A 12539-nucleotide genomic window follows, 5' to 3' on the forward strand; every position below is an offset into this window, starting at 1 on the left:
TCCACAAAGTTGGAGCATGAAATGGTCCAAAATCTCTTGGTATGCTGAAGCATTCAGAGTTCCTTTCACTGGAACTAAGGGGCCAAGCCCAGCTCCTGAGCAACAACCCCACACCATAATCCCCCCTCCACCAAACTTTACACCTGGCACAATGCAGTCAGACACGCACCGTTCCCCTGGCAACCGCCAAACCCAGACTCCTCTGTCAGGTTGCCAGATGGAGAAGCGTGATTGGTCCCTCCAGAGAAGGCGTGTCCACAGCTCCAGAGTCCAGTGGCGGAGTGCTTTACACCGCTGCATCCGACGCATCGCATTGCACTTGGTGATGTATGGCTTGGATGCAGTTGCCATGGAAACCCATTCCATGAAGCTTTCTACGCACTGTTCCTGAGCTAATCTGAAGGCCACATGAAGTTTGGAGGTCTATAGCGACTGACTCTGCAGAAAGTTGGTGACCTCTGAGCACTATGAGCCTCAGCATCCTCTGACCAGCTCTGTCATTTTACGGCTGAGCTGCTGTCGTTCCCAGTCGCTTCCACTTTGTTATAACACCACTGACAGCTGACTGTGGAATATTTAGCAGCGAGGAAACTTCACCACTGGACTTGTTGCACAGGTGGCATCCTATCATGGTACCATGCTGGAACTCACTGAGCTCCTGAGAGCAAAACATTCTTTCATAGAGGTTTGTAGAAGCAGTCTGCATGCTGAGGTGCTGGAACTTATAACCTACGGCCATGGAAGTGACTGGAACACCTGAAGTTAATTATTTCGGATGGGTGAGAGAATACTTTTGGCAATATAATATATTTGAAATAAAGGACTTACTTTCATAATGACAACCATCGCATTGATCAGAACGAGAGGATCCGGTCAATGACACCATAATGACTAGAGAAAAAATGTTGACTCATTTTTTTTCCTGATAGAAATTGATGATTTTCTTTTTACAAGAGTCTATTGGAGCCAAAATGGTGCCAGCATCAAGTAGCTGTCAGAGGTATTGCAATTTAAAGCACTTCCATGTTGTCTTCACATCTGACAGCAGACTGCTATGTCTATCTATTTCACAGCCTATGATTGTGACTTCTAAACACAATGTGAGTCAGAACACCATGTGGCCTGGCTGATTCAAAAACAATCAGACTGCAATATGTTCTGCATGTATTTACAATGCATTTTATCAGACAAAGGTACGATATCAAAATACAGATTACAAGCTAATACCAAGCAGAAGCATGACCACAATTAACATGGTCCTGAGCACAGTAGCATGGTTTTCAATCCAGTCCTGGTTGCTCTGTCCCAAATAATACAACCAACACCTTTGGAAAGTTGGGTAAAGTGGTCAATAAACAATATGTGTAACACTAGGAGAACGGGTTACTCTTGTGAAGTACAAATGTATCAAAGAATATCAAGCACAGAAGAGCTACTGTAAAAAGCAATAAGTGTCATAGTGCACTGATTATAATTGCTGAGCAACATGTATGATCAATGATATTCATTAAAAAAAACCAATTCTTTCTGTGAAAAAATTATTGGGAACGTCAAAAGTGCAATGGTGTTAGAGTGAGCTTAACACAGAACCTCAGGCACCATGCAGACTGCACTCTGTAAATGGCTCTTCTTCTCTTGGTTTATTTAAATTTTAAACCAACCCTGTCTGACTGCATCCGAAGTTACTATGCACAAAAATAAAAAACACTGTCAGCAGACTGACAGGTGCTCTTCCCCAAGAAACATAACATTTAATCCTTGATACAACTGACAACAATTTTCTAACACTCATGTAATGGAAAATGAATTCTTATACGCATTGTATTGAGTGTTACTGTGTATATCCTGCAGATGACCTTACCGCAAGATACAACATGTCCTGTTTTTCGCTTTCCTCCTGAGAACATCGTGTGCTTGTTATGTGATGAAGCTGCATTTAAGCAGGATAGAACTGGAGCTGCTACTTGCAGCGGTGTCTGTGTAACCTTGACTGTAGCTAGAGAGGAAAGGTAGAGTTCAGTTGTAATGCAGCAATGTGCATTACAACTGAATTCTTTTTGTCTCAGTGCTCAGAGCAGCTCTGTACCTTGTACTGTGTTGCTCTCTCTAGCAAGATATTATTAAAAGCCTCTAATCTCCTCAGAAAATAACTGACTCTGTGCTTTTCCAACACAATCTTTGGCATCACAAACAGGATATGTGGTATCTTGTGGCGAGGTCACCTGCAGGTTATACACAGTAACACTCAATACAATGCATATAAGAATTCATTTTCCATTACAAAAATAGAGATCTGCTCGGTATTAAATATTGCATGAAAAAAAAAAAAATCAGAAAGCCCTCAGCATGCTTAAAACAAAGTGAGCAGTTCATTTAAAACCATTTTACAGCATAAATTCATACATTTGCAGATTGTGGGGTAGCATACATTGTATTTTGCCACTTTCAAAATCAGAAAAAGCCCATGGCAGACAGACCATGGGTTGTACAAATGGTACTACAATACCTTTATGACCATTTGTACAATTTGTCATGTTGAGACTAGAAGATGAAAAGTACACGAAGTTCAGAGACATCAGAGAATCAGTCGGAGGACATATGAGCATTTCACCAACAGGAACACACAGAAACACTGCCTTAAGGAGTGGTAAGACAATACATCATACTAACTGTGCTATATTCAAACCACACAGACCATATTTCCCAGATATGAGGAATGTCCTAAGATTTTTTGTAATTACAGCAACTGTTATTTAAAAAAGCTTAAAAACTAACTCAAACCAAATGATTGAGTCAAATATTACAAAAAAAAAAAAAGAAGTGAAGATATGGATATAAAGTGTGCCTGTATGTACAGCATGTTGTACTGGAGCTACAGACTAAACATGAAACCTGGTCTCAGTACTAAATCTCTGTCCTTTTATTCGTTGTCAAGCTCCTTTAGTTCCGAGGAAGGACTCTCTCTGGCAGGCAGGATGTCATAGTGACAGGGGATGTGGCTGTTTTTTGGTAGATCATATGGTTCCAGCCCAAGCTGCTGGCTGTTGTCTTCTTCAGTTGGGTGGATGGTGCTTACACTCGGTTCTGAAATCAAAGACAAGTTAGTTGGCATTTGCAGTAATGACAGCAGTTTAAAGCCACAAAGCAACAGCCCAACATTCAGGACAAAATTCAGATATCACTTTTAGCTAGACACCGATCAGCCATGATATTATGACAATATGCTAAATATCATCTAGGTCTTCCTCATGCCTGACCAGTCAAGGAATGAGAGAAGAATATCTGAGAGTCCTGGAGCATCCATTACAGGGATGTTAGCAGTAGACTCTTTGGGCCCTGGGGGTTGTGGGTGGGGTCTTGGTAGTTTAGAGGCTGGGCGAACACCTCAGACTCTTTGAGTCCCTTCTAAGCAGTCTTTGTGGGCCTGTGGGGAGATGCTTTTTGCATATTTTATACGTTTTTGTCTTATTCAGTTTTATTCTTGATAGGTCCTGTAACAATACTCTACCTTGTCTCTTATTTATCAATTTATGTATTAATCTATTTCCTTTTTTTAGCCGGAAAGGTCCCATTGAGATGCTAGATCTCTTCTTCCAGAGAGTCCTGACCAAGGAGCAGCATAAGACAAAATATCAACATAAAAGTTTCACATAAAAGACCATTTCAAATCTTAGTGAAATATGAATTGTGAAGTACATTTCTTTTTTTTAAGTTTAAAAAAAAAAGGGGTTCTTTCAAATGGGTTCCTAAAGATCTTTAAAATGATGTACAGAGAGGACTGTTTGTAGGGTGATATTTTGAAGCTCATCCCATACATAATGAGCTGAGAAGGAGAGCAGTTTTACCAGCTCTTAGTGCTCCAGGAGAACATTTAAAAGAAGACTTAAAAGTGTCCTATTGGCTGGTGTGATGTGACAGAAGGCTTGAAATGGAAGCTGGTAATTTACCTATGCTGCCTTTGTAATAAACAGCAACATGTGCATTTCTGTTTGCTGGTTGAGAGAACGCCCATACAAAGTGCAGTGGTGAGTGAAGGAGCCTGCATTCTTCATGAAGTGTGATGCAGCAAAATGAACATGAAGAATTATCAACATGAACATTAAAAGTAACCAATCGATTTGTAAGAAGGGACTCTCTCTATCCGTGCAGCATCTAGTAATCAGCTGCTTTAACGTATGAACAGAACCGGTGACTGGACGTGTCTTTTTTTTCCAGCCTGTAAAACATGACAACTAATTCATGTGTAGTCGTGAGTGTTCAGACGGAGGTTTGTTTATGAGACCGTGGTATTACATTCCAATACTGTAGGGGAAGCCAAGAGCAGAAAAAAAAGCCTCTGGCTGATTGGTGTGTCTACTTTTGTTTACTCTTACCACTTTTTAGACACAAATGAAAAATGTTGTGCATGGGAAAAATAATTTACTCTTTCTTTTTAAATCCTTAAATTACTGAAAGTAAAGGAACATTTATTTCATATGGAAATGTTTCATTAACTTCACCTCTAATGCCTAAAATGTTCACACTGGAGTATTGCATTGAAAATGACTGTTATTCTAATAGAAGATTAGAAACTTACAGCCAACCTATGGTTGGACGAAGCAGTGCAATGTGTGTGGAAGCATAGGAAAAAACAAACTCCTTACCAACTTCATAGACATTCCGGTTATTGGATGGGCTGCTGTTGCTGATCTCAGCATATGCTGAATCTCTTCTGGCTGGTGATTTCATTTCCACGTAGCCACACTCTGTGTTTCTCGGTGTCAGCTGGGGAGGGTCCTTTATTGTGGCATATGGATTTTCTGAGCTGTTAAGGGAACAGGAGCTGACATGATATGCTGTGCCCTTCACCAGATCTGTATAACATGAACAAGAGAACGATGAGAGATGAAGAACAGCATTAAACTGAGAGGTTTAACGGTCATATGCAGACCCTACCTCTGAAAGACTTTCCCATGTACCCCCTGTCAACTCCATAGGCTCCTGTCATGAGGACAAACAGAGAGTGAGTGGGAGAAGGAAAGATAACGTGAAATACTCCAAACAGATTACACTGCAGTTGATTTAACAAGGTTGTTATTAAATATGGAATCACCACTTAAACAATGATTTAAGAGTGATGTTTCTGTACCCAGGGAATAGCTGTCAGAAAAGCACCGTGTACAGTACAGACATGGTTCTTCAGGTAAATACTCAGTACCACTGTTTAATGTCAAAACTATAGAGTCATCACTGACAACCAAGGCTTTAGGGTCTTTAACTTAACTTTGTTACAAGTAAAAGGATATGCTAAAAACTGATGGTGGTTTGGTTGTTTCCAGCTCCAATCTCAGCTGTGGAAACAACATTTGAGGATCTTAATGGAGTACAACGGAAGCCACAGCATACATCTGTTTTCTAACTTTGCGGGACAATACATGTACAGTGATTTCTGGGTGTTCTCTTAGAGGGCGTTCTTTAGCCACATTATTCTATTTGAAAAGAAAAAACTTTTTTTTAAAAATCCAGTCGATGAACAAAAGGTGGAATTATAATTTCCATTTCTAAAAGAAATACCAACACCAAGTCTAAATCTGCAGATGAGTGTGCAGTTAAAAGAGAGTTAAAGAGCTTCTGCAGCAGCTGACGGTAACGTGGCACCAACAAGAGAGCTGTTAGTGGAAACCATGGAAAGGATGCTAAAACTCCTTTAAGAAGGTAAAATCAGGTGGGCTCTCAAGATGGCGGCTTTAAGGATGGACGCGTTAGGCGGAGTTGGTTATACTTTTATAACTTTACCTAAAATCACAGTCCACTGGGAGTTTTGTGACACTGCAACTTATATGAGTCTTAACTACTTTTTGAGGCAGTCTGACAATATGCCATACAGGAAGAATACAAACAGGTAAAATGCTGAGGAACCCAGCCAGCCGGTTGTTGGGGCTAGCACACTAACGAAGACAGCTCGCCAGCATCTGCACCTGGAGAAGGGGTCTCAGAGATCACAGCTTCTATCACTAAGGTTATTGACGAGAAGCTATAGCCACTCTCACACCTATTGCAAAGATAGATCTGGACATGCGAACTTCAGAAACGGAGGGGAGAATATCTGCCCATGGATGCTACGTGCCTCACTCAGGGTTACTTTCCTTCACATGTTCTGGGACCTGACCGCTGTGGAACACGACATGGACTCCCTGGAAGTTTACTTTTACAGAACTGTGATGTTGGTTTAATTAAGGCAACTCCTCTTGGTCTTCTGCTGTCAGTTCACTCCAGAACTCTGCATTAGAGAAACACCGCGTTTGATCCCAATGCCAATATGCAAACCAGAATTATTTTGTTCTTGGTACATTAGTTGTTTCTTATGTGGCACTCTGCTCATCTTTCACTTTAACAATGTTTTAATATTAGGACACAATGGGGACTCTAGATATCCTTTGTTTCTTGACTTGGGATGAATTTCAGGGTTACTACTGCATCAACACATCATCAGTAGGGTGAAACTAACACTTCACACAATGGTCTAAACCCAGCTCACTTTCCCTACGAGTGGGTTACCAATCCAAAGCTTGGTGAATTCTGCTTCACAATGTCTATGTCAAAATGATGCTCCTGGAATGTTAATGGTATCCATACACCTGTTAAGCAGCTAAAAGTCTTGACTTATCTTAAAAGGGATTGCATTATTGCAAGAGACCCACTTGAACAGTATAGAACACTTAAAATTGCAGTCAGGAGGGTTTGATCTGCTCTTCTTTTCCTCATTCACAACAAGAAGTAGGGGAGTTACTATTTTGTTTAAGAGGAATGTATCACTTGAAATGTCAAACTGCATTAAGGATAAGGGAGGACTGTACCTAATTATCAAAGGTGAACTACATTGAGAAATATATTGCCATCATGAATGTGTATTAGCACTCTGGCCATCCTACTGACTTCCTGGCCACATTATTCTCTGATCTGATCTCAATGTCAAGAATACATTTATTTCAGGAGGCTGTAACTGCCATTTAAACCCTCCAGGAAAAAGTCAGACCTCACAATCGCTTGGCACTATTTTCTCTCCCTTCGTATCACTGCGTGCTGCCGACAGCCGCGCCTGTTACGGTGTTTGCTGCTCGGAAGCAGGGGAGTGCTCGGTCTGCACTTCGGTCTGCACAGTTTACACAGCACGGAGTGATACGAAGGGAGAGAAAATAGTGCCAAGCGATTGTGAGGTCTGACTTTTTCCTGGAGAACGATTTTGTGATGCAAATGTATTACTCTGTTGAACGCATATTGTTCTGAGAAGCAAAACGCTTTATTTTTTAAACCCCAGCCAACTAGCTGGGCTACCTTCATCAACACCAAAACGAGGCTGGAACTCTGCTCACAGGACGCAGCAGGGGGTAAGAAGATGTTCAGAAATGATGTTGCTGATATGGGATGTCATACAGCTTCATGTCAAAAGAGGCAAACTGTCCCTTTAAGCTGCTATAGGCCCAGACTGCTGGGGGAGCTCATCTGTCACACCTTGTGGGAGAGAAATGTCATGACATCCTAATTACATCGTGTGCCTTGTTGACTGGTTCATATGAATATTGTTGATAGTTAGAATGAGCTTGTTTATGATTACGGCGAAAGCTAGGCGCCTCCAGAGAGGGCCACGTACACTTGTTATGATCCAAGACAGTATAAAAGGGTGTCACAAAATGAACTCGGTGGACATTTTGTGAACATTCTGTATGCATATTCGCTGTGACGGTTTGTTCAATAATTCCCCATTGAAAGGCTGGCCGACGCGTATTCGACTCCTTTTCTCCACAACATAATGGTGACCTCGAATTCGTGAGATTTTGCATCTGGATCCCGGCGGAGCGTGTCCTCTGTGCCCCGACAACCGACATCAGCTGTGAAAAGCTGGCCGGCAGGTGGGATTTTTTTCCTACCATCATGCAGCGGATTTCTGTTGGTGGAGCACAGCTGACGGCTTTTTTCGGCTTCCCCAAATCAAAAGAACACAGTAGAGAGAGGACGGATTCTGCATTCGGTAAGCATTTCATTGTTTACCTCTGCGCAGGGGGGCTGCTGAAATTGTAATTGTTGAAATTTTGGGCCAAGAGGAGCCATATGTTTGAATTGGGATAAAAATTGGGTAAACAGCAGCTTATGTGAGAGCAGACAGCTGTGAGCAGTTGGTCTGGCTATTGTGTTGTTGTATTTTTTTTTTTTTTTTGTGGTGATTAAGGAAGGGCTAGTTGCTGCGCTCCGGCAGGTAATGAATCGGATGAATTCAAACTGGATTAATGAATAAGCTTTAAAGAAGCGAGCAGGTTGTAAAGCAATCGCTAATGGTGTCTCTTGCAACCACCAGCCATCCTTCAATGCATTGGGGGGAGGAATACTGGCGGAAGTACGGGGCACATTATAGTCATTAAATATATGTGGAAATCATTTTCACTAGTCAAGGAGTAGACGAATACTGATAATTGATTGACTTGCAAACATAAAAGTTTGACGGTTGGATCAATAAGACTTTCTAGAAAACTCTGAAATGAAAAAATCCAGTTCTAGAAGGGGCACATTTTAAATATATGTTTATATCATTTTATATCTGCTTAGAACTCTTTGGAGTTATCCGAGACCTCAGTAGAAAGACATTTTGAGAAAAAATTCAAATTCGTTCATGAATTGGCCACAGCAGATTATGATAAGAGGTCATAGGGAAGCTGAAAGTACACGTCAGCATCTGTTGCTTTGGTCAGAGACCATATCACGAGGCTTGTAGAGAAAACACATTTTGTATTCCATATATTGCCGACACCAACATCTCCTGAAAAATTAAAAGTCTAAATGAAAGAAATTGTTAATTTAAAACTGTGAAGAATTGAACGGTGACTGACAAAACTTTGATCGACTGACTTGGTGTGTGTGTGACCGGTCTTTGTCTTTGTCTGTCGATGTGTGTGAAATCCTGCTGCTTAATGTGTATCTAAAAAAAAAAAAAAAAGTATTGAGTATTTTTAGTCATTTCGAGTTAACACACAGAGTTAACACAACGTCTTACATATAATCTTAGGCTAAATAAAAGATTAAGTGAGTGCAGAGACACTCAGATTTGCTTCATTGTTATAATTGCCGCATTGATAGTTTGTTGAAATAAGGTTACACGCTGTCTCGTCCTTGACATTCTGATGCTGTTCCACAATGTTCGTGTGTGATCACATTTTCTTTCCTGTTTGTTTTCCAGAGCACTTTATGGTTGAACTGTAATAATTATTAGTTTTCTTTAGGTGATGTGCTAATTGCAGAGTTGTTATCAGTCGAGTAAATGAGGGTTTCGCAAACTTAGAGGAGAGTTTGCTGTCTCTAAGGCATTTGTTCGTCGATTTATTCAGGCGATTGTTGACATTCCTGATTAAGAAAGTTTTTCGCTTATGCATTGTTTCTGTATCGTTTGGTCTGTATTTCTCCCCGTCCACAGCATGTTAAATTGTATTTCTTTCTCTTTCTTAACAAACGCCATTTTGATGTGAAGAATAGTGCAATTGTTATTTCTGTATTGTTTGGTTTGTATTTCTCCCTGTCCACGGCTGGACAGACTGTATTTCTTTCTCTTTCTTAATTTGTTACAAAAGTGTGACAAACGCCATTTTGAGTTAGGGTGTGTTTCAATTGTTATGTCTTGTTCATAAGATTACAGATTGGGAGGAGTTAATAAGAGCCTGGGAGGCAGGCTAAGTGGTGTGTTCATATTTGATTGGTTAGAAGTTACGTGTCCCAGACGTGTTTCATTGGAGGTAGATTTAGAGGTGTGTTCAGATTTCATTGGTCAAAAAATATTTTCATGTCATTGGTCAGAATTGACGTAGATGTGACGTGCATTGTATCATCAGGATTGGTGGAGGACATTGTGTATGGATTGGATCGGACGCATCCGGATGTGAGCAAAGGTTGGGGCAACGCCTTTAGCCTGAGTCACTTCAAACAGAGTAAGCATTAACTGAGCTTTCGATTAGCAATAAATTAACATTGGGTAGCATTAGTAATACAGCTAGTATTGATTAGCAATAATTAGTATTGTTTAGCAGTGATTAGCATTGGTTAACAAGAAAGTTAGTATTGATTAGCATTGGTTAGCAATCACTAGCATGGATTAGCGATAATTAGCATTGAATAGCATAATTAGCATTCGATTAGCATTGGTCAACAAGGAAGCTAGTATTGATTAGCAATAAGTAGCATTGATTAGCAATAATTAGCATTGGTTAGCATTTGTTAGCATTTCGTTAGCCATAATTAGCATTGATTAGAGTTAGTTTAATTTAAATTGACTTTCAAGAGTTGTTAAAAAAAATAAAAATAAAGGGGGATAATAATAATAATAAAATAAAATTAGGGGAAAAAATAGATAAGTAAAAAGTCAAAAGAAGGGAACTAACTAGGTGAAACAATGGATGTAACACCAACAATAACCATCAGCGCCAAGCATCCTGAACATTCCAAAGATATTAAAAAGATATCTCAAAAATGGGAAAAACGAACAAAAAATTATTTCTCACCCTGGCCAAAAGGGGGCACTTTCAATGGAGCTGCCTGTAAGATTATGGAACAAAGGATTAAAGCTTACAAACCAAAGGACAAAAGCAAAAAGAGACAGGAAAAGAGAGAGCTTGAATTAAAAGTTTTACATTTCTTTGAAAATGCAGAGCTATATCCAACACTGCCAGGAGCAGTAAACATTCAAGGAGATTCTGAAATAAAAAAAAAAAATCACAAAATATCTCATGAACGTCCAGAACCACAAATAGCTACATCAAGCAGTCATGGAGCTCCTGAGCCAGACGCCGTCTGTAATTCAGATCAGGCAAGGGGACAGCTCCCACAAGATCAAAAATCACCAGAACTGGCACCTCCAGTTCAAAAGGCATCTTCTGAAGAACATAAGAGTCCAACAGCGTCAGCAGCGAGTTTGATAGAAATGACGCAGGGACAGTATGTGCCGTGGCAGACGCTCGTCCTAGCGGGGCTGGTTGCCAGACTGCCGGACATTCACACAGGTGCAAGCAAATGGATAAGAGCTTTTGAACAAGAGACTGTGGATAAACTGTTGTCTGTGGGACACATTAAGGCAGTGTGGGCACTGTGTTTTGGAACTTCTACCATGGAGGGCATTTTGAGACACAGTGAGAATGACTGGATGTTAAGCCACCGAGCTGATGGAACTGACTTTAATGCATATCGAGCTGCACTCTGGAGAGCGTTACGAGCTGAGTTTCCTGTAGGAGTGGACCTCGAAGCATTAAAGGGGGAGCCACTGTCAGGAACAGAGAGTCCGGTTGTGTACATTGCACAACAATTGAAGAAATGGAGACAAGAGTAGAAGAGCCCAGCTTGGGTGACATTGTTCAGAGTTTCCATCAAAGAGGCTCTGCCTGCCCCAGTTCAGGGGAGGCTGGAGGATGTGGTGGGGTTGAATTCAATGTCACATGGGCAATTCCGAGACCACGTGCTGCATGCAGTAGACAAATACAGAAAAGAACTGAAACGGAAGGACCAGGAGAAGGATATGCAAAGGGAACTTGCACGGTTGCAGTTAGAAGAACTGCAAGCGAAGCAAGAAGTACGAAATGAGGCCATGACAGCGGGGGCCGCTGAACAGCCATCACAGGGGCAAGTCCATCGTCGACCCTGTCAAAGGTCAAGAAGAGGTGCACCTGGAGGACGAAGGTCCTCGGGGGCATGTTGGGCCTGTGGCGAGAGGGGACACTTTGTTTACAGCTGTCCGAGAGCACCGAGAAACCCGAGTGTTCAGCAGGACCGTGGCCAGTCCCTGCGGGGCGGAGCAAGTGGCCCGGCAGGTCCAAGGCGTTCCTCTGGCAGAGGAATCCCAGTATTGGGTTACATTGACATATAGAGGTAAGAAGTACACTTACATCAGACGTACTCAAAAGGGTTTAAAAACCGCCCTCAGGTGGGTCACTATTACAAAACAAAACAAAGTTTCTAAATTTGAAATTAAATGTCACTATTACAATATTTCTAAAATTGAAACAAAACAAAGTTTCGAATTTAAATTTTAGCATTGATAGCCTAAATTAGAGTGTCTATTTATCCCATTGGGAATTACTGATATCTCTCCATCCCACGTGGGGGGAGTAAGTAAAGCGCCGTATCCAAAATAAATAAATAAATAACTAAATGAGTAAATAAATAAAATTAAAAATAAAACAAGTATGATCTTTTTCTTGGGAAGATTTTGCAATAAAATTAGCTTCCTCTGGAAGGAATCATGAAAAATCCAAAGATCAAAGGTTGAAAGTACAACTGGAGAGGCTAAGTTAGCTTTTGAAAATTTGAAACAAAATTAGCAAAAGTCATCCAAAACGGCCAACACTAGTCTATGAGAAGCCATTTTTCTTATATGTCTCCAATAAAAACCATAAGATTTCAGAACTAATAAATCAGAGTAGGTATGTTGTGACTCAGGCAGGATGTTTGCAGGTTGTGCATCTTTTGACACGTCCAGATGTGAGAATACAGAAGTGTACTACATCGGGATCTGCGGATGTCATTCCACG

The 12539-nt window shown here is 40.8% G+C and overlaps 1 protein-coding gene across 1 annotated transcript in view; it reads right to left on the reverse strand.

Annotated features, from left to right (window-relative positions):
* Window positions 1-1191: 1191 nt before the first annotated feature.
* Window positions 1192-12539, reverse strand: part of megf10 (multiple EGF-like-domains 10) — a 166259-nt gene continuing 154911 nt past the window's right edge. The window contains exons 23-25 of the mRNA XM_075455505.1: window positions 4936-4980; window positions 4644-4853; window positions 1192-3084 (exon numbers count right to left, since the gene is read on the reverse strand). Coding sequence (XP_075311620.1) covers window positions 2921-3084; window positions 4644-4853; window positions 4936-4980 — 419 coding nt within the window. The 3' untranslated portion in view covers window positions 1192-2920. The remainder of the gene's footprint in view (window positions 3085-4643; window positions 4854-4935; window positions 4981-12539) is intronic.

Source organism: Odontesthes bonariensis, chromosome 22 (genome assembly GCF_027942865.1).
Source record: "Odontesthes bonariensis isolate fOdoBon6 chromosome 22, fOdoBon6.hap1, whole genome shotgun sequence".
Classification (NCBI taxonomy): domain Eukaryota; kingdom Metazoa; phylum Chordata; class Actinopteri; order Atheriniformes; family Atherinopsidae; genus Odontesthes; species Odontesthes bonariensis.